The sequence below is a fragment of the Palaemon carinicauda genome, chromosome 41 (genome assembly GCF_036898095.1).
Source record: "Palaemon carinicauda isolate YSFRI2023 chromosome 41, ASM3689809v2, whole genome shotgun sequence".
NCBI classification, from domain to species: Eukaryota; Metazoa; Arthropoda; class Malacostraca; order Decapoda; family Palaemonidae; genus Palaemon; species Palaemon carinicauda.
Genome location: NC_090765.1, coordinates 1,297,350 through 1,322,363, shown reverse-complemented (window position 1 = coordinate 1,322,363; position 25,014 = coordinate 1,297,350). Strand labels below are relative to the sequence as shown.

Sequence of the window (25,014 nt, the reverse complement as noted above, 5' to 3'; positions counted from 1 at the left end):
GCACAGAATGTGGATAAGGAACAGCTTCATGTTTTCTGGCGATCCAACTCGAAGGCCTGGGTCAATAGGCAGTTCTTTGTCCAATGGGTTAACCATGTTTCCGGTTCTTCTGTGAAGAAGTATCTTCATGAGCAGAAATTGCCTTTAAAGTGCCTGCTCTGCCTTGACAATGCACCCGCTCACCACCCCGGACTTGAAGATGATATCTTTGAAGAATTCAAGTTCATAAAGGTGCTGTATCTTCCACCGATTACCACCTCTATCCTCCAGCCCACGGACCAGCAAGTCATCTCGAATTTCAAGAAGCTCTACACCAAGCACTTATTCAAGCAGTGCCTTATTGTCACGCAAAGCACCAACTTAACTTTGCGTGAATTTTGGAAAAGCCACTTTAACATGGTGCACTGCTTGAAGATCATAGATCAGGCTTGGGTGGGATTAACTCGACGAACCCCCAATTCTGCCTGGAAGAAGCTGTGGCCTGATGCAGTTTCTCCCCGAGATTTCGATGGTTTTGACCCCGAACCTGATCCCGTGGTGGGTGCAGCGGAAGACGTAGAGGAAATCGTCTCCCTTGGCAAGTCCATGGGTCTGGAGGTCGACGCAGATGACATCACGGAACTCGTCGCCGAACATCACGACGAACTTACTTCAGAGGAGCTCAAGGAACTCCATGCTATGTCTGAGCACATGAGTGATGACGAGGAAGGGATCGAGGAGGTAGAACATGTGTTAGGTTCGGCGCAAATAAAAGAGGTGTTAGGAATATATCAAGACGTGGTCGACTTCATCGACAAATACCATCCAAAAAAATTGCAGGTTTGTCGTGTAGTTGCCCAGTTCGATGATGTTTGCCTAACTTATTTTCGAAACATTCTGAAAAGCCGTACCAAGCAACTTTCTATCGATAGCTTCTTTAAAAAAACTACGAAGCGAACTCGTGATGAAGAGGAAGGAAGTGGTTCAAAGAAAACGGCAAAGAGGGAAGAGAAAAATAATTCAATCAATTATAAGTGTAGAGAGTGAAAGTGATTAAAATTAATCATCAAAAAGAAAAAAAGAGAATGTAAAAAAAAATATAAAAAAAAGAAATAAGCTAAGTTAGGTTAAAGTTCACTTAGTGTAAGTTAGAATAAGTTACGGTAGTGTACGTTTATCGTAGTCACTCTCTCTACCTCCTCGCAGTCCGTCTGTGTCCTCTCTGCGTAGCAAGACCAACACCTGCGCTGGAGTTTCTAAGGTAAAGTGACGCTAAAAACCCGTTTCTTATTTATTATTTCTTTATAATTATTCTTTTTTACATGTCTATTATCTAATTTAGAGTGCATATTGTCATGTGTATTTATGTGTAGTAATTTATTAAGGAGTTATCATATGTTTTTGGGCTCAACCACGGATTAATCCTATTTCAATGTATTCTTATGGGAAAATTCGTTTCTACATCGGAACATTTTCTACACCCGAAGTCGGTTGTGGAACGGATATATATATATATATATATATATATATATATATATATATATATATATATATATATATATATATATATATATATATATATATATATATATATATATATATATATATATGTATTTATAATATATATAAATAAATATATACATATATATATAAATGTATACATATATATATATATATATATATATATATATATATATATATATATATATATATATATATATATATATATATATATATATATATATATATATATATGTACATGTACATGTACATGTACATGTACATATATATATATATATATATATATATATATATATATATATATATATATATATATATATATATACATATGTATACATTTATATATATATATATGTATATATTTATTTATATATATATATTATAAATATATATATGTATATATATATATGTATATATATATATATATATATATATATATATATATATATATATATATATATATATATATATGTATATATATATACATATATGTACATGTACGTATATATATATATATATATATATATATATATATATATATATATATATATATATATATATATATATATATATATATATATCCTTGGTCTAAGATTTCTTTACTAATCGCATTACAATGTGTTTCAGATAGGGCCAAGATATCCAAAGTGTATTTCATAAATTCATTTTCCACTTTCTGTAACTTTCCAATCTGATTAATGCTTCTATCATTCCTATTACCTTTTGTCAATTTTCTTTTTGTATTTATATAGGTTCGTGTCACTCCTCTATGCTAGGGATTGGTGGCCATTTTGTCATTTTTGCTTTCCATAGTCAGACTAAATCCATAAAGGATTCATTGGCTATATTCATCAAAGGGTACCCAGTCCCTTGTCTTGGGCAGTACCTATCTAACTAAGGCAGGTGAATTCTGGCGGTTCACACTAATTCCAGTAAGATCATCCGGCAGGCATCAGTAGTAAAATCCTACAAGACATCTTGTCTATTGCCTTAAACTCAATCCATCACCCTACTTCCAGTGACTACATCTAGATTTAGGGTGCTTTTCTGCCACACCCAATGTTTTCGTTACTCACCAATTTGCTCATCCGCTTATGTAATCGTTGGCAAACATGGATTGCTAAGATATACCGCCTAGCACAGTACTAAGTTTCTTTAAATTATTTATTAAGATATATTTTTATTTTAGTTTTTCATCTTAAAGTTATTAATTAAGCATACTTAAATCGGCATCAATGACCATCGATGTTATGATGCCAGATAATTACAAATCATTCATTCATTCTCACACCACATGCGATTATCTTTCACAAAGTTTTGGCTTTGCTGCTACTTCTTGCTTGGAGATTATCCAGCAGCTTTTCTCTCAGACAGACCTCTCCGTAATAAGTTGAAAAGAGGATGTCTGGATACCTGCTTAGATCTTCGGCTTCAGTCTACCAGCTCAAGTGTATTATCTTCTGTAGTTGGTGTTATGGAAGGGGTACACCTCCCCTCAATGCCACTACTCCAGCAATACTGGAGCTCTTCGGTTATCTTTGGGAGGAAAAGCTTCTCTCGGCCTCGGTGTTGGAGGGCCACCGCTCGTGTTTGAGCTTAGCCTTAAGACCGAAAGGAATTAACCGTTCCTCTCCGTCAGCATTGCCTCTCTTCATATGAAGTTTTGAGCCCACCTGCCCTCAGTCGAAAGGGAGATCTCCTCCACGGATCATTGTTCGCACCCTTTGGTTCCTGCAGGGTGCCCCCTACGACCCAGAATGCCAAAATGCAGATCCTCATCATACCTCGATGACAGGTCTCCCGTCATATTGGCTTCGGCCAAGAGAGTTGACGAATCCTGTGGGCCTCCTTCGTCTCTCATTCACAACAATGGGCCAGGTAATACTCGACTTTCTTCCAGATTTTAACCCTTTGGTTTGGGAGTCCTTCGTAGTGTGACCAATGATCCAGATGAATGGCTACTCTGTCAGGGAGGAAATTGAGGTGCTATTTCAAGAGAACTACAGGAGCTCACCCTGAGTGTCAGCACTCTTCCTCAGCTCGGTGAAGGTCAAGAGAAGGTGAAGGTCAAGAGAAGGATCACCATGAACACATTCTCGGCTTGGATTCGCAAGGTCATGGACCGAGCATTGAATCTTGGTCCATCTTCTCATAGAGGAGACTTCGAGCTCGTAACATTGAGGGCAGGAGTACTCCCTTAGCGTTTATGAAGACTACTCTGTGACCCACACCATGTCAGCGGGCATGTGGTTGTGTCAAATGACCTTCACATCCCACTTCCTGGAAGACTTGACTCACAGGAACATGGAGACATTCTCCATTTACCTTGTGGTGGCTACACAATTATTGGTTTAAACACCTGAGGCTCCTTTATGGACAATTTCTAGATGTTGGAGGGTGTTACGATCCTCGTGGGGATCGAACCAGGTTCTGTTGAATTGATTAATGAAATGGGGACTCTTCGACTAAAAAAACACAATGAAACAAAAGGAAATATAGAAAGAAAACTCGCAAAAGAAAACATAATTTTATTTACAACTAGTCAAAGGTAAATGTTTCTTGATTGAGTACTTAGGAAGCACTGAACTAAACAAAGAAAATCATTTGGTTAAACTACACTCCAGCAAATAGGGGAACAGTCAAGATGGTAGATAAATAATACAAAAAGAATACTACTCTTCTCAGCAGCTCTCGACGGTTGACAGGGACGGGGATATTTCAGGTCCAAGCGTTTCGTCGTTGGTAATGAGGGCGGGTGGCAACTCGTTCGGACATCTCGGACAAAGCTGGTTACGTCTGCATTCTGGTCCTTAAGTCTTCTCTTCTTCTCTGAGCTTGTCCTCCCTCTCTCTCTCTCTCTCTCTTTCTTGTGCTTCCTCCACTTCTGTCTTTCGTACTCTCTTTTCTCTCGATCGCGTGGAAGTTTATATATCCCTGTATGGGAGGGGTTAACTATGGACAGTTCCATATAAGGAAATTTTCTCGTTTCTTCATCCTCATTGGTGTTCCTTAAAACCGCTGATAACACCTAGACAAACGCTCTACTGGTGTAATCAAATTCCATAACGTTGACTCCTTCAGCTAATGTATATCCTTTGGCGACAAACACTGTTCTTCTTCTCCTATGGTTTCCTTGGTCCGCTATAGACAGGGGATCGTTATGCTCAAAGACCGCCAGCCTAGGCACATATCTTGACGATGACAGCTTCAATAAACAATAACGGGACCTTATCTCTCTCTCTCTCTCTCTCTCTCTCTCTGCTTCTCTAAGAGTAGAAAAATCACATGTTTTAACATTCTTTTCTATATTATTCTATCTACCCATGACACATCCCCCCTAAAAGAAAAAAAAAAAGGAAAATCTACTGATTTTATCTTTTTTTTAAACAAAACTATCAAAGGAGAAAATCACTTATCCCTAAACTAAGAGACAATTACTCCATTACTCTCGTATCATGTACCTATAACCAAAACACACACTTACGTGTTGATAAGAAAAAAAAAAAAAACAGAAAGAAAACAAACTTCCATATCATTCTGAAAAGTCTCTAGAAAGACTGTCGGCTATTACATTATTCTTTCCCTTTATATGAACTATCTTTAAATCATAATCTTGTAATTCTAAATTCCAACGCATGAGATGTTTATTTTTATTCTTAAACCTATCTAAGTAAACTAATGGATTGTGATCAGTATACACAGTTAAAACATGACCACTATGTACATAAATCTCAAAATGTTGCAAGGTTGATACTAAACTAAACAATTCCTTCTCAGTAGTTGAATAATTCTGCTGTGCTTTATTTAACTTCTTCGAATGATAAGCTACAGGGTGCTTGGTCCCGTTCACTTCTTGCAACAGAACTCCTCCTATTCCAATATCACTTGCATCTATCGCTAAATTAAATTCCTTGCTAAAATCGGGCAACATTAGTACGGGTTTGTGAATCATTATGGCCTTTAACTTATTGAAAGCTTCGATACATTCATTATCAAATACAAAACTTCGTCCTTTCTTGAAAAGATTAGTTATTGGAGCACTTATTTCTGAAAAATTAGGAACAAATCGGCGGAAATATGAAATCATTCCGATGAATCTCATTGCCTGTTTTTTACTGGTAGGAATTGGGAAGTTGATGATAGCTTCTATGTTCCCATCTTTTGGACAAATCTTACCTAGACCTACCTTATGACCCAAATATGTGATCAAGGTTTTTCCGAATTCACATTTTTTCAGATTTAAAACAAGTTTTGCTTTCTCAAGGACTGCTAATACTTTAGCTAAAATGCGTAAATGTTGCTCCCACGTATCTGAAAATATTACAAGATCATCCAAATACACAACACAGTTATCAATTCCATTTAAAACTCTATTCATTAATCTTTGAAAAGTACTCGCTGTATTCCGTAGACCAAAAGCCATAACTTTGGGTTCATAACTACCGAAAGGTGTTATGAAAGCAGATATTTTCTGTGCTCGACTACTTGAAGGTACTTGCCAATAACCTTTGGCCAAATCAAGTTTAGAAATAAACTTGGCATTTCCTATTTTATTTAAACAATCTTCTATCTTGGGGAGAGGAAAATTACTTTGTTTCGTAACACTATTCACTTTTCTAAAATCAATACACAGCCTATCTGATCCATCTTCCTTCTTAACAAGAACTATTGGAGAGCACCAGTCACTTTCGCTGGGAACAATCAAACCCTTGTCTAGCATATACTTAATTTCCTGTCGGACTGAGTTTGCTTTTTCTGGGCTTAGACGATAAGGACTTTGTCTAATGGGTTTTGTGTCCTGCAACTCAATATCGTGTTCTAAAAGATTAGTCAAACCCAATTTATCACTAACAGTTTCTGGATAATTTGAAAACACATTGAATAATTCCCTTGTTTTTTCTTTCTCTAAGCTAGAATTAAATAACGTAAAATTATTAAGAACATCAGAGTTCTTCTCGAAAGTAATTTCTCTCTGCGACACTGTTACAACTGGCATTGGACGTTCATTATATTTCTTTAGCAAGTTGATGTGCAACCACTTAGCTCTATGCTTACCCATATCAATTAAGTAATTCAAATTTATCCTTTTTTCTATGATAGGAAATGGACCTTCGAACTTATAAGATAATGAGGGACCTTCTTTCTGGACTAATACTAAGACTTCATCACCCACGTGGAAAATTCTGTCTTTAGCCTTAAGATCGTATTTTCTTTTAGTTTCCCCTTGACAGTTGCTCTTGTTTTCTTTTGCCATCTGCCAGGCTTTCCTTAAATCCTCTTTGTGATCTTCGATATTCTGTATGTAATCCTTTCTACCTTCTTCTTGCATTAACTTACACTTTAAAATTTCTAAAGGTCCTTTAGTGGTGTGACCGAACAACAAATCAAAAGGACTAAATCCCGTGGTGTCATTAGGAGTTAATCGTAAAGCCAACAAGACAAAAGGTAACTTTTCTTCCCAATCATGTTGGAAATTATTACACAACTTCCTTAAGCAACTTTTCAACGTTTGATGAAAACGTTCAACAATTCCTTGTGATTCAGGGTGGTACGGGGTGGAAGTTACAAGTTTAATCCCTAACTCTTTCATTTTATCTCTGAAATACTTTGATACAAAATTGCTACCATTATCACTGTATAACGCAAGGAAGTCCAAATTTAGAGAAATAGTTCAGCAAGCGTTTAACTACAGTTTTTGCATTGCAATTTCTTACTGGGATTGCTTCTGGATATCGTGTTAGTCTATCAATGATTGTTAATAGATAGATATTCCCTCCCTTACTTCTGGGCAAAGGGCCTACGATATCAATTACGACATTCTCAAAAGGTTCTCCTACCGATGGGATATTACATAATGGAGCCCGGGGAATTACTTGATTAGGTTTGCCAGCCATTTGACATTTGTGACAACTTAAAACATATCTCTTCACATCACTTTTCATTTTAGGCCAAAAGTACGTTTTAGTTATACACTTGAATGTTTTATTTACTCCTAAATGTCCTTGTTCATCATGTGCTAATATCAAAATTGATTCACGAAGTTTCCTAGGAGTTACTAATTGCACTATGACCTCCTCTTTGCTACCTGTCTTAGGACGAACATAGCGACACAAAAGTTCGTCTTTTAAACTAAATGTTTCCTTACAAACATTTTCAGGTTCATCATCCAATTCACATTCAAAAATTCTAGTTAGTGTTTCATCTTCCCTCTGCATCTTAACTAGTTCATCCCTATTCAATAAGCTAGTTTCTGAAACACTAATCTGTACATCACTTCTTTCGACAGCTACATCATCATCTCTGCTCACATCATCAACATTTGTAAAGTCAGTTTCCTCAGCTACACTCATGCTAAGCTCATCATCACTGCCTCTATTACCTACGTTCGAATCCTCGAACAACCCATGGCCGTAGTCAATATCCGAATCTAATCCTGACCTGGTTACTATCATTTCAGGCACTTGAACTTCACTTAAAATAGGATTCACACACTTGGAGGTTGTTAAATCATTGCCAACAATAATGTCAACGCCGTCTACGGGCAAAGTATCCACGACTGCTAGTTTTACATCTCCTGTTACTAACTGACTTTCCAATTTCATCTTTAACAAAGGACAAACTACACAAGTGTTCGGAAACCCACCTAGCATAACTTTTTCTTTCATGCTGATTATTACATTCCTTGGTACACTCTCTCTCCTAACGAGTGATACGGCCGCTCCCGTATCCCTAAGCAAAACTACTTCCCTTGAATCACCTCCTTTAAGAGAAGAAACTAAACCTTCAGACAAAAATTCACCATAATGTTTCCTAGTTTCTTTCAAGAGACTATTCCTTCCTGAAGAAAGATTATTAACTAGTGACACAGGTTTCTTCACATTCGTACTTTCTACTGTGCAATTCCTAGCTATATGACCTTTCTTATTACAATTGTAACAAGTGACCTCTGAATTACTGACTGCCCATTGGCTCCTACAGTACCGAGAAATATGACCTTCCTTCCCACATGTGTAACAATAATAATGATAATAATAATCCCGGTTCCTATTATTGTTATTGTTAGAACTACTTTTACTATGTTGTGCCTTACTTGACAAAAGATCGTTTTTCTTTTTACTGCCACTTAAACCGTGTGTGAGACTGTACTCATCTGCTAATCTCGTAGCACCGGCAAAAGATGTTTCACGCCTATCTTCTATATATAATTTGATGTCTGGGGATATGTTATCTTTGAAACTTTCTAACAAAACTAAGTTCTTGAGATCTTCAAAATGATCGACTTCAGCGGAAGTCAACCAATCACAAAACGATCTTTCTAACTTCTTTCCGTATTCTACATAAGTACTAGTATCATCTCTCTTCAAACTTCTAAACTTCTTACGGTACGCCTCTGGTACCAATCTGTATGCACTAAGTACGGTTTCTTTCACAGTATCATAATCTTCACTTTCATCCTCAGACAAACAACTATACACAGAATGTGCCTTACCACTTGAAACTGATTGTAAATACAAAGTCCACTGTCTTTTAGGAGCGCCTACTCTGTTCATTAACTTTTCAAAAGACAAAATATTTCGTAACATCTTCCTCATCAAATTTCGGTATAAGTTTAAGCACTGCACTCATATCTAAACTATCAGTGTCACTATTTAAAGATGAATTACTCCCTGATCTGCTACCTGACCGACTGTTATGAAGAGTTTGTCTTAAACGAGCCATTTCTAACTCATGCTTACGCTGTTTTTCATTTTCTTCTCGCTTTCTTTCATTTTCTTCTCTTTCAGTTGCTCTTTCATCTCTCTCAAACACTTCCTGTTCTCTCTTAATAACATATTCACGGAGATCATCGCCATCTAGACCAAGAAGTTTACCTGAATCTATCAAATCTCTCGTAATCGCACTCATTCTGCTTCTTTCTATATTCTCCCTGTTTCAATTGGTTATGTAGTCGAAAATTCTGGCAAAGGTCGCCAACTGTTACGATCCTCGTGGGGATCAAACCAGGTTCTGTTGAATTGATTAATGGAATGGGAACTCTTCGACTAAAAAACACAATGAAACAAAAGGAAATATAGAAAGAAAACTCGCAAAAGAAAACATAATTTTATTTACAACTAGTCAAAGGTAAATGTTTCTTGATTGAGTACTTAGGAGGCACTGAACTAAACAAAGAAAATAATTTGGTTAAACTACACTCCAGCAAATAGGGGAACAGTCAAGATGGTAGATAAATAATACAAAAAGAATACTACTCTTCTCAGCAGCCCTCGACGGTTGACAGGGACGGGGATATTTCAGGTCCAAGCGTTTCGTCGTTGGTAATGAGGGCGGGTGGCAACTCGTTCGGACATCTCGGACAAAGCTGGTTACGTCTGCATTCTGGTCCTTAAGTCTTCTCTTCTTCTCTGAGCTTGTCCTCCCTCTCTCTCTTTCTCTCTTTCTTGTGCTTCCTCCACTTCTGTCTTTCGTACTCTCTTTTCTCTCGATCGCGTGGAAGTTTATATATCCCTGTATGGGAGGGGTTAACTATGGACAGTTCCATATAAGGAAATTTTCTCATTTCTTCATCCTCATTGGTGTTCCTTAAAACCGCTGATAACACCTAGACGAACGCTCTACTGGTGTAATCAAATTCCATAACGTTGACTCCTTCAGCTAATGTATATCCTTCGGCGACAAACACTGTTCTTCTTCTCCTATGGTTTCCTTGGTCCGCTATAGACAGGGGATCGTTATGCTCAAAGACCGCCAGCCTAGGCACATATCTTGACGATGACAGCTTCAATAAACAATAGCGGGACCTTATCTCTCTCTCTCTCTCTCTGCTTCTCTAAGAGTAGAAAAATCACATGTTTTAACATTCTTTTCTATATTATTTTATCTACCCATGACAGAGGGCAGAGTTTAACCATGGTTAATTCTGGGATAAATGACAAAGAGTGACTGGCTCTTTCCTTCATCTTTCCTCTTGGAGGGTTAGGGTAACTGCACCTACTGTACTTTGCGAAGCTGGCCTCTGCTGTCTGTAGGCAAAACCATTTCCCTTGTGTGACCTGGTATAGAGAGATATACTTGTTACATCCCCATACCCCAGGGTGAGTTGGGATTGGGTACAGCTATAGTTTATTTTAAGATTCCTACTTATTATGAGAATTCTTACCTAGAGTAGTCACACTACTAGTATCACATAATCCCTTGGATTGATCAGGCTGCTACCCGTGCTTTGCACGAATTGTTAGCAAGGGGTCAGGGTTTCTTCCTGTTACGTGCGAAGCACATACGGGAAAACCGTGGGTCAAAGACCAGCCAGTTGGTTTGAACTTCTACTCTCCTAAGGGGTGAGTTAATCCCTATAAATAGCGAGGGTTTGTATTAGTGTTGGAACAAATGACAAATTTGAAAGTAATTTGTATACCTAATGATACAAACTTGTAGCTATTTATACAAATTGGCCTACCATCACATGTCCCCTGTTAAGTCCTGCATGCAATAAAAAGTGATGAGACAACAAAGGTGTGTCTCAGCAGGGTAGCCGGCTACCCCTCCAACCCCTCCCCCCTGCTAATTAGTGAGTGGGTCGTTACACCTTGCTAAAAGTCTAATGGCTAATCTTCCAGCTTTGCTGAAAGTATAATTTCTATAAATAACTACAAGTTTTTAACATTAGGAAAAATACAAATTACTTTCAAACTTGTTATATTTTGCAATTAAATTTTACCACTTGCAGGAACTAATATCTAATTACTTACAGATTCAGGCTGGTAGCTTTTATCCTACACGACTGCAGAGCTATTGTCCATCTAATGGTAAGATCATAATTATGCAATGTTTCTTATTTTCTTTACCAAAGATATGACATTTGATTATTTAAATTGTACTTTTATCCTGTAAAGATAGCCTTATCTTAAGGTGTTGCATCTTTTGCAGTAATTCCTCCCTTATATACTTCAAGTTGATGGTTGCCATGAGGTCATAATATAGATTGGGGCAGAAAAGCTAGCCTTGGTTAGGTTAACATTTGATCTTGGCTAAATATTATCTAGAATGGGTAGTCATACATTGATACTAATGCTAGAATATAAAGAAATAAGAATCACTCATCATTGAAGTGTGTAAAGAATTCATTGAATGATACAGTTCCATCAAGCTAAACACTAAAAATCTGATTGTAGGGCTGCTCATATTTGCACTTGACCAATTTAAGTGTGGCGGTGGGCAAGCAATACACTAATAAAGGTATACTGTTATAGATGAGTAATGATACGTGATATACTTTATATAAAGTTTGTTCTCCCTGACCACGAATTCCACATCCTTTAATGCAATTATAGGCAGTTGACTAGTTGATACTATTTAAGAAAATTATACACAGAATTTCATTTACTCTACTTTACTTCTAAAGACAGAAATTACTATCTTTCTCTTACAGTCAAAGAAATAGTTAATTTGTTTTAAAGACAGTGTAAATTATATTTTTGATATTTTACACTAAAGAAAAAGAAAAGTGAGTAGAGTCAGGCATATCTGATGTCATCATTTTATATTTTTGTCACATGCTATGTGTATGTTGTGTTGAGTAAGGTAGCATGTGGCAAACAATACATATCAGAACATGTGGGTGTGAAGAGAGTTACATTTTAAAGAAAACAGTTTTATATCTTGAATAAACTCAGAGGTGATTACAATATTGATTAATTTCAATTGTTTGAAGTATATTGATTAATAATCCGTTCTTAGTGAAGCAAGGGGCAAAAGGGTATTACACATAATAAAAAAATAAGGTGTGTGAGCACACAACGGCACTAATGTGGACTGGGTCTTAAATCCAACTGCAAAGTATTCTTGTTGATCTCCCTCTTTGAGCTGCTGTTAAAGCATTGTGAAAGGCAACAGGGTTCTCAAACTTTGGGATTTGTTCCCCCAGTTCAAATCTAACTTTCTCTCTTTATTCCGTATAATATTCTCAACATTACTCCGACCTCCTAATTTTATAAACTTTATCATTCTAACAAACCTTACTTTATTTATTGTGGATATACTTTCGGTGGAGCTGGAAGGCAGCCATTAGATCAAGAGTGCAAAGTAGCAACAATACCTAACCACTGTAGTGGGTAGGTAGGGGGTGGCTGAGGGGTACCCAGCTACCTATATCTACTCACGGTTCAATAAACCACGTCACTTTTTTTTTTTGGCTGGTAGAGAACACACGTCTCTCCTCTCCTCCTCAAGGCGTACCTATGTAGTCTTTTGTTTTACGCTCATCCTCTTTTAAATTGCTTTTTGTACGTTTCTCTAACTGACGTCAGAAGGCTGGCAGACACCTTAGCTGTGTACGAGGTCCTCCTCTCCTGTCCCATCTGACGTCCTCCTTCTGACGTCAAGCCCTCTCGCCTTCTGCCTATCTCATCGTCTCCCAAATATCCCAATATCTCTTTTTCTCCCTACAGGAAAAGTTTCAGCGCGTGTACAACATTCCCCTGCTGAAGATTACGAGATTACGAACGAACGTCAACCCTGGTCTGCTCGCCAATTAGAAGAACGACTGATTATTTTTTCTTCCTTACCGACGCCCCCCCGTCAGGACACCGTTCATGACGATCTATTGATCTTCTTCTGGAAGACGTTCACGATCACGAGATCAAAGGTTATCATGATCTCGAAGTTCTCCTTCTTGAAGATGATCACAGTCACGAGTTAAGCACTCATAATCACGAGATCGTAGGTCACTCGATCTCAACCCTTGTCTTCTTGAAAGCGATCACAATCATGAGGTAATCACTCGCAAGGATGGTATCGAAGGTTATCACGATCTCAACGTTCTTCTTCCTGAAGACGATCACAGTCACGAGTTGAACACTCATAATTACGAGTTCGTGGGTCACTCGTGATCTCAACACTCTTCTTGAAGTTGATCAGTCAGGAGTTGAGCACTCACAATCACAAGATCATAGGTCACTCACGATCTCAATGCTCTTCTTCTTTGAGACGATCACAGTCACGAGTTAGATATCCACAATTACGAGATTGTAGGTCATTTAAGATCTCAACACTCTTCTTCTTGAAGACGAACACCAGTTTATTCTCCCTTTCAGGGAATTCCTCCAGCAGGGTTCCCATCCTTTGTTCAGGTAAGTCCTTCGGGGAAAACTCAGAATTAAGCCTCGGCTTCTTTCTTAAGCAACACTTTATGTTACCCTTCCATTTGAGATAGAGCTCATTGAATAAGTACAGAGAATGCTGCTCAGAGGTTCGCCCTCAGATGTGAGAACTTCCCCTTCCGAGGGAGAGTGTCTACACAACTGCAGTTTGCCAATCTTCCTGCTTGCAATCCCCCCAGATGCTGAAGCCTTGATGAGGAGGGGGGGCTTAGGGAATAATAGCTGGGCTCTAATGAAGAGTGGAAACTGCTTTCCCACTGGACCTTGGTGCCCAATTGTTGATCCAACTAAATCAACATTTTCTCTCCTTTCTTTTGATTACTTCTTTTATTCTCCCATCTCTTCCTCTTGGGCATGAATTTGTTGATGACTTTGGCTTGTATGACTTTGGTTTTGACTGCTTCTTTGGATTTGGCTCAGGGTGGCATACCATCTCAACCTGTACAAATTTAGACGCCATCACCCTCTGGCGGACCCCATTGGGTGTAGACTAAGTCTTTTAAGAGTCAGGCTCCAGTGATCCGGTATTAAGTCACCCATAATTGCGGGTAATGGGTGACGCCAGGCATTGGAGTTGTCAGTAGGAAGGGCTAACTAACCCCACTGACCAGTGTACACCCACCTAAAGAGTGGCAGCCCCTCTCTAATAGAGGACTGGTCCCTGCTGAAGCCTCTTCTCGTGTTAGGCCACATGGGCTAGGAGGAACTAACATCCTCCTACAAGAGGTGGATTACCCGGCTTGCATCTTCTTTAAACTTAACCCCTCTGTTAACGACCTGGGAACTCTAAAGGACCATTCTAGTCATGTTCAATAACGAAGTAATTTGGGTAACATAGGGAAACTGCAAATCCTTCATGTCACCCAAATTCCAATAGAAATAAATTAAGATGTCTTGAATAAAACATTTCAATGTTATGGTAATAATTAAGAAACTAGAATAAGGCTTGAAGGTGACAAATAGAATTCATGGATATCATTTGATAATCATGATGAAGCTTTCAATGCAATCAGTAATATTATGAATATTAAAATCTATAATTTGAACATCAAAGGTGCTCTTTGCGATGGAGTACCTAAGGATCTAGATATATACAAACCTGCAGATTGGATTGATAAAGGTCCAGAGGTAGTTCTACCCTCCCAGAGAAAGCCAAAACCACCAAAGTGGCTTATTGCTCACTCAAAAGGTAGTACAGGAAATTATTTAAGATAGGTAAATTTCTTCAAAAGAAAGTAGGTACCACTACACCAGGAGATATATCTCGGTTTGGAAAGAACAGTTTCCTCATAAGTGCTAAATCAAAAACACAATCTGTTATACTTTGCAGTTTAAATACAGAGAATGATGACATAAAGCTGGATGTGAAACCACATCTAAACTTTAGTTATGGAAGGGGATTGGTTGTTAATAGAGACTTATATGAATTTACGGAAGAGGAGATATTGGCCATGTGTCCTTTAACTGTGTTGAAATGCATAAAGTCCCCGGAACATCGATGATTATCCTGACTTTCCAGGATGCTGATATGCCTTTCCACATTTACATTGTAAATGAATAGATTAAAGTTCAAACTTTTAAGCAGAAGTCGCTGCAATGTTTTAATTACTTTAGATATGGGCATCCATCTAAAGTTTGCAAGAATGATAAACTGCAATTTGAATCTTTCATCTACTGATAAGAGCTGCCAGCAATATAAGTTAAAAGAGGCTGCTCTCAATAAATCCAATATCGAACACAAAAGTGTGGGGCATGCTAAGAGACTATTGAATACGTTAACAAGTTATGCAAAAGTATTGAAATTGGGAGGAAAATTAAGGCAGGAGACTTCAGCCCACCTATTACTGTCCCTATTCCCCCAGAAAAGAAACTCATCATCTTCTGATAAAACTCTGCAGGATAAGGCAAGAATATCACCTAAGGCTTTGCTCACCTCTATTAAACCTTTGTCCCCCACTACAAAGGATAATACTAACCTCTCTCAGGTTATATCTTTGCCTGATTTGATGGAGGTTTCACATAAAATAGAGTTATCAGGTGCACCTCTAGTGGGGAAAACACCAATAGCTGATAAATCACTTCTTGTCAATAGGAAAAGAGAGAGACCTCCATTTCTCACACCCCCATCCATTAAAAACACCAAAGTTATGGCATCAAATAGATAGGATGTTCTGCCTGTTGATATTTCAGATCAACAGGAAAACTTCTTGAATCAATCAAAAATTCAAATTGAGGCCCACCATCCCCCACAAGAATTAGGTAAAAAGAACATCGAAAAGGCTAATATAAACCTAACTTATCAAAACCCACACTTAAGAAGCCTACAGAAAATATTGTCAAATCAAAACCTGTTAATGGGAAGACCTCATCCAAGATGTCTTCCAGAAAATAATACATAGTTTTCTCCTCCATTTTGCAATGGAATTATCAGGATTAAGAGCCAAATATGAAGAACTTAAGCTCTTAATTCATGAGCATTCCCCCATAATTGTATGTCTACAAGAGAGCAAGCTTGATGCTAATACTCCTTGTCCTCGCGAATATATTAGCTATAGGACACCCTATGATCACCGAGTAGGGAGCCATGGCGGAAGCCTTATATACGTTCCGCAGATACCCTTATCTATTCGTACACCTCTGCAGGCAGTGGTTGTACAGATTGATATAGGGAGGAAATATTCAATATGCTCTCTGTACTTGCCTCCAGATGATAACATATATGATAATTTAGTTGAGGTGATTCAACAGCTCCCTCAACCTTATCTTTTACTTGGAGATTTGAATGGTAAACATCCTTTTTGGGGTGATGCTTTAGCAAACACCAGTGGCAATATTATCTCATCAGTTGTGGAAAACGAGGATGTCAGACTCCTTAATACAGGAGAGCCCACACACTTCCATGTTCAGACAGGTACAGTGGAACCTCTACATACAATTGTCTTTATATACGATTGTTCCAACATCCGAAGTAAAATTCCATCAAATTTTTGTTTCGACACCCGAAGTAATGCTCCAACATCCGATGTAGATCTTGTTTACGCCGGTAGATGGCAGCACGTAAGAGGAACGCCATTGAGCATCGAGTGCTCTGTTCTCTGTTCTTGTGTGTATCGTGTGGTTGTCCTCTGTTTGGCCTGTTAATAACAGTGCTTTTTGTCGTCCTGATGGAAGGTTCCTTCATTAGCTTCCTAGGGTATATTTAACTACAGTGGATATTCCCAGAGAAATAAACTAAAGGTTATCGCAGAATTTTAACTTCTGGTGCGAGTACCCTAAAGGTTTCCCTCTAGGATATTGTATATCAACAGGGGACGCATGTATTAACACGCCACATAGCTATCTGCACCCCATATAGAGTTAACACTTCGATATGGAAAGGTGGCTGAGTAACTGAGGAGCCGTTCCAAAGTTACTCTCATCCGTGGCTACTTTTGGTACTCGAGGCGTAAACAAACGGGCGCCATTGCTAAATGACGTCACGTCCGTCCTCATCCTTTCGCTTGTAGCTCCTATGCTTAGTCGAATTTTTCCCAAGTGTCTTACTTATCTGCTTACATCGCCGTTATGACTCAATCTCCAGCCTCGTCCTCTTCTGGAAAGATGAGTACCAGATCCTAGTTTTGTTTAAATAAGCTCTGGCCGTAAAGTAACTTCTACTTTTCGTAATATTTGGCGTTTTGTGGCGGAGCTGTGCCAGAACCGGACGCGCCATTTACGGCGCCGCTGTTCATTTTGCATACTTTATTTAGTTAGCCAGAACAGCCACTTCCGGTCCCTTAACTGATTAATATTATTAGTTATTTAGTCTTCATAGCTAGGATGTAATTATATCGTGTGTTTGCGCTCGTTAGGCACGGTCTTTGGCCAACCCCATACTAGATCGCTAGCCTAGTGCTCATATTACTTCTTGATATAATAGTGTTCTAAGTTAAATTATGAAAATTTTGGCATTGTTAAACATACTAGTTACTGTGATTACTGTGATGTAAGTGTTTTCGCCTTTGGGGACCATAAAAGGGACTGTGTTGGTTCGTGTACCACACTCTCCTAACCTATGTAGGAACCCTTGTATGCTTCCTATCCCCCTTACCATAGAGTATTTCCCTCTGGGTTGCCTTGCTTCTCCCTTATTCTATATTGGGGAGAATCTTCTTCACCCAGAGTATTATTGCTTTCTCATCCTACCCTAAGGGAATGAACCCCCCTTAGGGTCGTGCTTGAGACCTTAGGAAGGGCTCTGCCCTTCTCCAGTTTGCACTTGGTTGGGTTACTCCTTCCTCCCTGCAACTAGCGATATGTCTTTCCAGGCCTCCCTAGCCTAGGAGAATGGTTCTCCTAATCTAGGTTAAGTTCTGGGGGCGAGATTCTGTTTTATCATAGTTCAGGACAGTACATCAGTGCTGTACCTGATCTGAGCTACCTAGCCTAGGTTAGGGAGCGTTCTCCCTTGCCTTGGTGGCCTCTCTCATACAGAGTCTCCCCATCTTAGAAAGACCCCTACTCCCCTACCCCACTCTATCCCTTTGTGTAGGCCTGTTTACACACCCCTGTCTGCTGTCCTACAACTCCTCCCTTGGGTGGAGTGGTAGGGCTAGCCTTGTTCTTCTGCTGAGCTGGCCGCTCTGGTACACATCCCCCTCATAGTGTTCTATGGGGGTGGTTGCCGGCGGCGGTCTTGCTGGCGGAGGTTTTCCCCTCTTTGAGTGCTCTCTGTCCCTCCCTTGGGTTACCTTAGGCTCCCAGCCGCCTACCGGCCCATTGCCGCCGGATGATAGGTGTATCTACTCCTATCATGAGTGCACTCCCTCCGGAAGGAAGCCGGCGGGATACAGGTCCTTAACCCTCCCTTCCCTCCTTACCTTTCTCTCTCTCTCTCTAATATGGTGCCGGCCCCTTGCCGCCTCTACTGCCGGCGACAGTCGCCTCTACCTCAGGTGACCTCTATTCATAAGACCCCCCCCTAAGGCGTCAGCCTGCCGCCTGCCGGAGGTTGCCGACATACCGCCGACGTCCTCCCTCATACTTTTCTCCAGGCTTACCTGGCGACAGCCGGCCGACTGCCGGAGGCTGCTGCCCCTTCCCGCCGGCATTGATTGCCGGCATCCCAGGTGTCCGCCCTTCATATTATTTCTTATGAGTTGACTAAGGTTCACCATGCCGTCAGCCGCCGGCTGTCGGAGCCCACCGCCCTGCCGGTGCCCCGCCGCTGGGCCGGCGGTCGGCTCTGTGGTGTTTTCCATCTTGGTTGTCCAGTGTGTCCTCCTTGATGTCTTTTCACCTTGCAGGACCGGTCTCCGACGTACCGTCGGCCTGCCAGCGCCACCTATGAGGCGCCAATGGACATGCACCCCTTCTACGGCTTCCGGCACCACGCCGGCAGTCTATCTGATGCAGCCAGATAGTCTGCCACCTCCATCTATGTATTATTATACCATCTGATATACTGTAGTGGCTATGCTGTATGGTTGCACAGTACTACATTTCCAGCATACTCTGTGCATCTCAGTGCAGTCTCTTGCCGGAGCCTACATATTTTTAAGGGGTTTATCCTATTTTCCCCTCTCCCCCACCAGACTCTGAGCAATCTCAGATCCTTTATACTCTGCGGACAATTCCTTTAAGGAAGCCTAGCTTGGCTCATCCATACGGATTCTCCCTCCTTTAGAACCCTCGGGTCCTAAGGAATTGTCTACAGAAAAGGTTATGGTAACCGGCTGGACGGGATTCACAAGTATGTGTCTAACTACTTTCTTTTCCGCTCATCTATCCTGAGCATATAAATTATATGCTAATATCATAGGTTTAGTTATTCTAAGCCTAGAGTAAGTAAGTCATATTATGCCTTCCATGTTCTCATGATCTCCTTCTTTTCAGGAGGAGTATATGAAGTGTGAGAGCTCCTTCTGTGGAGTTAAACGCCCGGACTTCTACGGGCACAAGGCGTGCCAAACCCACGCCCCTTGCGCCGCCAAGAAAGGCGACCTAAAATACTGGGATCTGCAGAACTGTACGATCTGCAAAGGTCTCCTGGAAAAGGCATTCAAGACTCCTCTTCCCACCGAGGAACGGGACAATGCTGAGAGGAACTGCGCAGATGGGTGCGCGGTTTCCTGAAGAACGCTTCCGGACCTTATCTTCCAAATGAAGACATGAGGGCCCTGTTTTTCCCAAAAGCTTCTAAGGACGCTGTGATCCCTCAAGATCAAATCCCAACCGTCCAGTTGGTGATTACACCCGACATTGTAATGATCGGTTCTGTTCTCCTGGAAGAAATGGAGTTCTTCCCGAACTTCGAAGCTTATCCGGACTGTTGCGTCCTACTCTGATCTAAACCAGCCTCAAAAGAAGAGACCGAACCTAAAGAAGTGATCGTGTTCGATCTCGCAAAGGCCCAAGCTATGCTGGCTCATGCAGCGGAGAATCGGGGTTTCACCAACTACAAGATGCCAGCACTGAGCAAAAAGCATCCAACCTTTGTTGCTCCAGCTACTGCTACCTTTCCCTTCCTTGAAAAGGCCTTCCAAGCTGTCAGGAAGGCTGTGCAGGAAAGGAAACCTTGCCATACACTGGAGGAGTGCAGACCCTTCTCTCTCACACTTCCTCCCGATGGCAGGTACTGGAAAGACATCCAGCTTACCTTTTCGGTTTTAAAAACTCGAACCTGATGTAGCCGGTCGTCATTTCGACGAGGTCCTCCCACGGCTGAACGACCATCTCCTTTGTCGGGAACAAGATACTAAGGAGAGACTCGCGGCTTCACTGTCACATCAGGTACAGCTAGAAGTCATGGCCGGGGACACCAAGGTCCCAGATTTTTACATGGTCCTTGCAAAGTCACACCTTGCTACTATGACCAAAGATCTCTTCAGCTTTGCTAGGGTTCGCAGAGCCTGTAGAGAATTCGTGTTCACCAAGGCAACGGTGAAACCCAAACCCCGGAGACTGTTTTCCTCCAACATCTGGGGCAAACATCTCTTCCCTTCTACCTTGGTGAAAGAGATAGTAGACAAAGCCGCCACGGAGAATCGGAACCTTCTCCACAAGTGGGGAATGTCTCGAAAGAGGATCTCCTCTCAGGACGGAGGCCCTCAACCTAAGAGGAAATCCTCGAAACCCAGACCCCAGCAACGTCAACCAAGACGTCAGTTTCCGGCTCCCGCTACTCCCCAGGTGGTTGTACAACCACAGCAGACCTTTCAACTGGTCCTCCTACTGGTGGTGTCGCAGTCACCGGTCTTCACCTCTGTCTATGAGCAGCGTTCCACTACCTTTCGTCCCAGAGGTAGAGGCTCCGGCAGAGATTCTTCTCGCCGTCCCTCCAGAGGTAGAGGAGGAAGGGGAGCTTGCGGCCGAGATGACAATCCCTCGGAAACCAGAAGCAATAAAGTGCTTCCGGTGGGAGGAAGACTCCGCCAATTCCAGGATCGTTGGACCTTCGATCCTTGGACTCACAGCATCATCAGGAATGGACTGGGCTGGAGCTGGAGCTGGATTTAACCACCCCCATCCTTCCAGCAATTCTTCCAACAGTCAACCCCCCTCCTGGAAGAATATGTCCTGGAACTCCTGAGCAAGAAGGTGATCAAGAGGGTAAAGTCAACCAGGTTTCAAGGGAGACTCTTTGGTGTTCCCAAGAAAGACTCAGACAAACTCAGAGTCATTCTAGACTTGTCCCCTCTCAACAAGTTCATTGTGAACAACAAATTCAAGATGCTGACTCTGCAACGAATAAGGGCCCCTCTGCCTCACAAGGCCTACACAGTCTCCATAGACCTGGCGGATGTCTACTGGCACATTCCAATGAATCACTACGCTTCCTCCTACCTAGGATTCGACTCCAAAGGAAAAGTTACGCCTTCAGGGCCATGCCTTTCGGGCGTAACGTGGCTCCACGAATCTTCACCAAGCTGACGGACACAATTGTCCGACAGCTATGTCTTCAAAGGGTCCAAGTGATGGCCTACCTAGACGACTGGCTAGTCTGGTCGACATCACCCGAAGATTGTCTGAGAGCCTGCAACAGAGTCACCCAGTTCTTAGAGCATCTGGGTTTCAAGATAACGCCGAGAAACCTCGCCTCACTCCAGCTCAGAAGTTCCAATGGTTTGGAATCCATTGGGACCTTCAGTCACACCGCGTTTCCATTCCACCGAAGAAAAGGAAGGAAATAGCAGGGTCTGTCAGATGGCTTCTAAAATCCAAACGGATCTCAAGACGCCAACAGGAACAAGTTCTCGGCTCTCTACAGTTCGACTCAGTGACAAACCCAGTGCTTCGCGCACAGCTAAAGGATGCCGCGGGAGTCTGGAGACGATTTGCATCCATCGCTCGAAGAGACCTCAAGAGACGGCTTCCAAACAGACTTCACTCATTTCTAAAGCCATAGTCGGAAGCATAGGCCCTGAAAAGGCCCATCCCTCTTCAACACCCACCTCCATCAATCAACATCCACACGGACGATTCACTGGAGGGTTGGGGAGGTCACTCCCACCAACAGCTGGTTCAAGGAACATGGTCTCCCCTATTCAAGACGTTTTCACATCAACATCTTGGAGGCCATGGCGGTTCTTCTCACCCTGAAGAAACTCTCCCCGCCTCCCTCGATCCACATCCGTCTGACTCTGGACAACTCGGTGGTAGTCAGATGTCTCAATCGTCAGGGCTCAAGATCGCCCCAGATAAATCAGGTGCTTCTACCTATCTTCCGCTTGGCAGATAGGAAGAAATGGCACCTGTCTGTAGTTCACCTATAAGGATTCCGCAACGTGACAGCGGACGCTCTATCAAGGACAAGCCCAATAGAGTCGGAATGGTCTCTAGACGCAAGATCATTCTCCTTCATCTCTCGCCAAGTCCCGGAACTTCAGATTGATCTCTTCGCGACGAGCGACAACAATCAAATTCCTCGATATGTGGCCCCGTACGAGGACCCCAAGGCAGAAGCGGTGGACGTCATGTCCCTGGTTGGGGACAGATGGTCCAAGATCTACCTGGTCCCTCCACCCAACCTTCTGCTGAAATTCCTATCCAAACTGAGAACCATCTAAGGGACAGCGGCCCTATTGGCTCCCAAATGGCCCCGGAGCAATTGGTATTCCTTAGTCCCGGAGCAATTGGTATTCCTTAGTCCCGGAGCTGCAGCCCACGCTGATCCCCGTACCGGGCCTAGTCCTCTCTCAACAAGTACAGAAGTCGGCTGTCTTCACTTCATCACTGAAAGTCAAGGACCTTCATCTCATGATTTTCTCTCCTTTGCCGTTAAGAAAAGGCTTGGGATCTCGAAGAAAAGCTTAGATTTCCTCGAGGAGTACAAAACTAGAGTCTACCAGAAGGCAGTACGAATCTTCCTGGAAAAAGTGGGTCTCCTTCGTCAAGGCGATAAATCCTACGGAGATCACCATTGATTTTTGCATGTCCTTCTTCATTCACCTTCATGGACAAGGCCTTGCGGCCAACATGATTTCCACTTGTAAATCGGCCTTGACTAGACCACTCCTATAAGGTATGCGCTAGACTACGCCCAGCACCTCCACCAAAACCTATCTCCTGGTCCCTGGACAAGGTGCTCTATTTTGCTTCTAGCCTGGACAACGATTCGTGCCCTCTAAAAGACCTGACTCAAAAAGTTATCTTCCCTTTTGCTCTCGCCTCGGGAACCCGATTCAGTGAAATAGTGGCATTATCAAGAGAAGAGGGTCATATCCAACTACGGGGAATCTTACCCTCTTCCCCGACCCAACGTTTCTCGCAAAGAATGAACTACCCACCAAGAGATGGGGCCCCTGGAGAATCTGCCCCCTGAAGGAAGATGTCTCTCTATGCCCAGTGGAGAGTTTTAAGGTCTATCTTCAAAGAACTTCAGACTTCGGTGGAGATCAACTCTTCAAAGGAGAAACCTCGGGTTGCGACCTGTCACTGAAACAACTAAGAGCGAAAATCACCTACTTCATTCGCAGAGCGGATCCTGACAGTACACCCGCAGGTCACGATCCTAGGTAAGTCGCCTCTTCTCTGAACTTTTCAGAATATGGATTTCGAAAGCCTCAAGAGCTTTACAGGCTGGAAATCATCGCGTGTGTTCTTCAAGCACTACGCAAAACAGGCACACGAAGGGAAACATCTCGTGGTAGCTGCAGGTAGTGTAATGAAACCTGCCGCTTAATTCTGCATAGAACAGTGAGTTATTTGAGACTCTAAATCTATGGGTGCCTGTGTTGACCCTATCGTGATACATAGTGATTTAATGGACACTTAGTGTTTATAATAGACTGTTCTTTATCAAGGTGAAATGTCATAGAAATTTTACACGTGTGCCACATGCTCTCGAGCATGGAGTGTATTTTGGACTATAAAAGACTGGCGTTCCCCGGGGAACTTGTGTTGCTGAAAAGCAAAATTTCCTTTTCAGACTCATGATCACCGTCTTTAATTTAGCTATGTACATTACTCATTATTATTGTAATTAAACTCTATAATCATTATGGTAATTACTTATATAATGACTTGCAATCTTAGACATAAAATGTCTATTTTATATCTCATGTGCGTCTCCTTTCGCTCCTATTCCTTATTAGGAAATATACGATCGTTATAGTTTCGTTTACCCCTTTCCTGTCTGATCTAAAGAATAATATAAGTATTTATATTATATACTCACCTATGATTGATAATATTCTTACTCGAATATTAACCTTTGATCTGTCTCCGAGACCAGCATGATCTCTCCACCAGGTGGGTAGTTCTCCAATGATCACTTCGAGATATTCCTCTTGTCCACCAGGACTTCCCTGCCAGGGGGGGGGGGCAGGAAGCCAGTTCATTGTAGAATCTCTGGTGAGGACAATTACTAAAATTGTCATAGTTTCTACAGTCTCCAGACCATAGGAATATTACTCGAAGCCCTTGGCACTTGGATTAAGGGAAAAAATCCACGATACATTAATTTTCTGGTACACTTCCATCAGGACGACATGGCTTGAGCACAAAAAACGGATTATGAGCGAAGCGAAAAATCTATTTTTGGGTGAGATAGCCATGTTGTCCTGATGGACCCTCCCGTCTATTCTAGTTCAGCCTTTCAGGCCCCTCCCTGACCTACTGTATCGCGGAGATTGGTAGGAGCTGAGCTCAGGATGAGGACGGACGTGACGTCATTTAGCAATGGCGCCCGTTTGTTTACGTCTCGAGTACCAAAAGTAGCCACGGATGAGAGTAACTTTGGAACGGCTCCCCAGTTACTCAGCCACCTTTCCATATCGAAGTGTTAACTCTATATGGAGTGCAGATAGCTATGTGGCGTGTTAATACATGCGTCCTCTGTTGATATACGATATCCTAGAGGGAAACCTTCAGGGTA

General features: G+C 41.6%; 1 protein-coding gene and 1 pseudogene across 1 annotated transcript in view; both read left to right on the top strand.

Annotated features, from left to right (window-relative positions):
• Positions 1-25,014, top strand: part of LOC137632220 (xylosyltransferase oxt-like) — a 570,606-nt gene that overhangs the window by 361,395 nt on the left and 184,197 nt on the right. The window contains exon 4 of the mRNA XM_068364103.1: positions 11,252-11,306. Within this exon, the coding sequence (XP_068220204.1) occupies positions 11,252-11,306 (55 nt within the window). The remainder of the gene's footprint in view (positions 1-11,251; positions 11,307-25,014) is intronic.
• Positions 15,302-25,014, top strand: part of LOC137632525 (uncharacterized) — a 50,346-nt pseudogene continuing 40,633 nt past the window's right edge.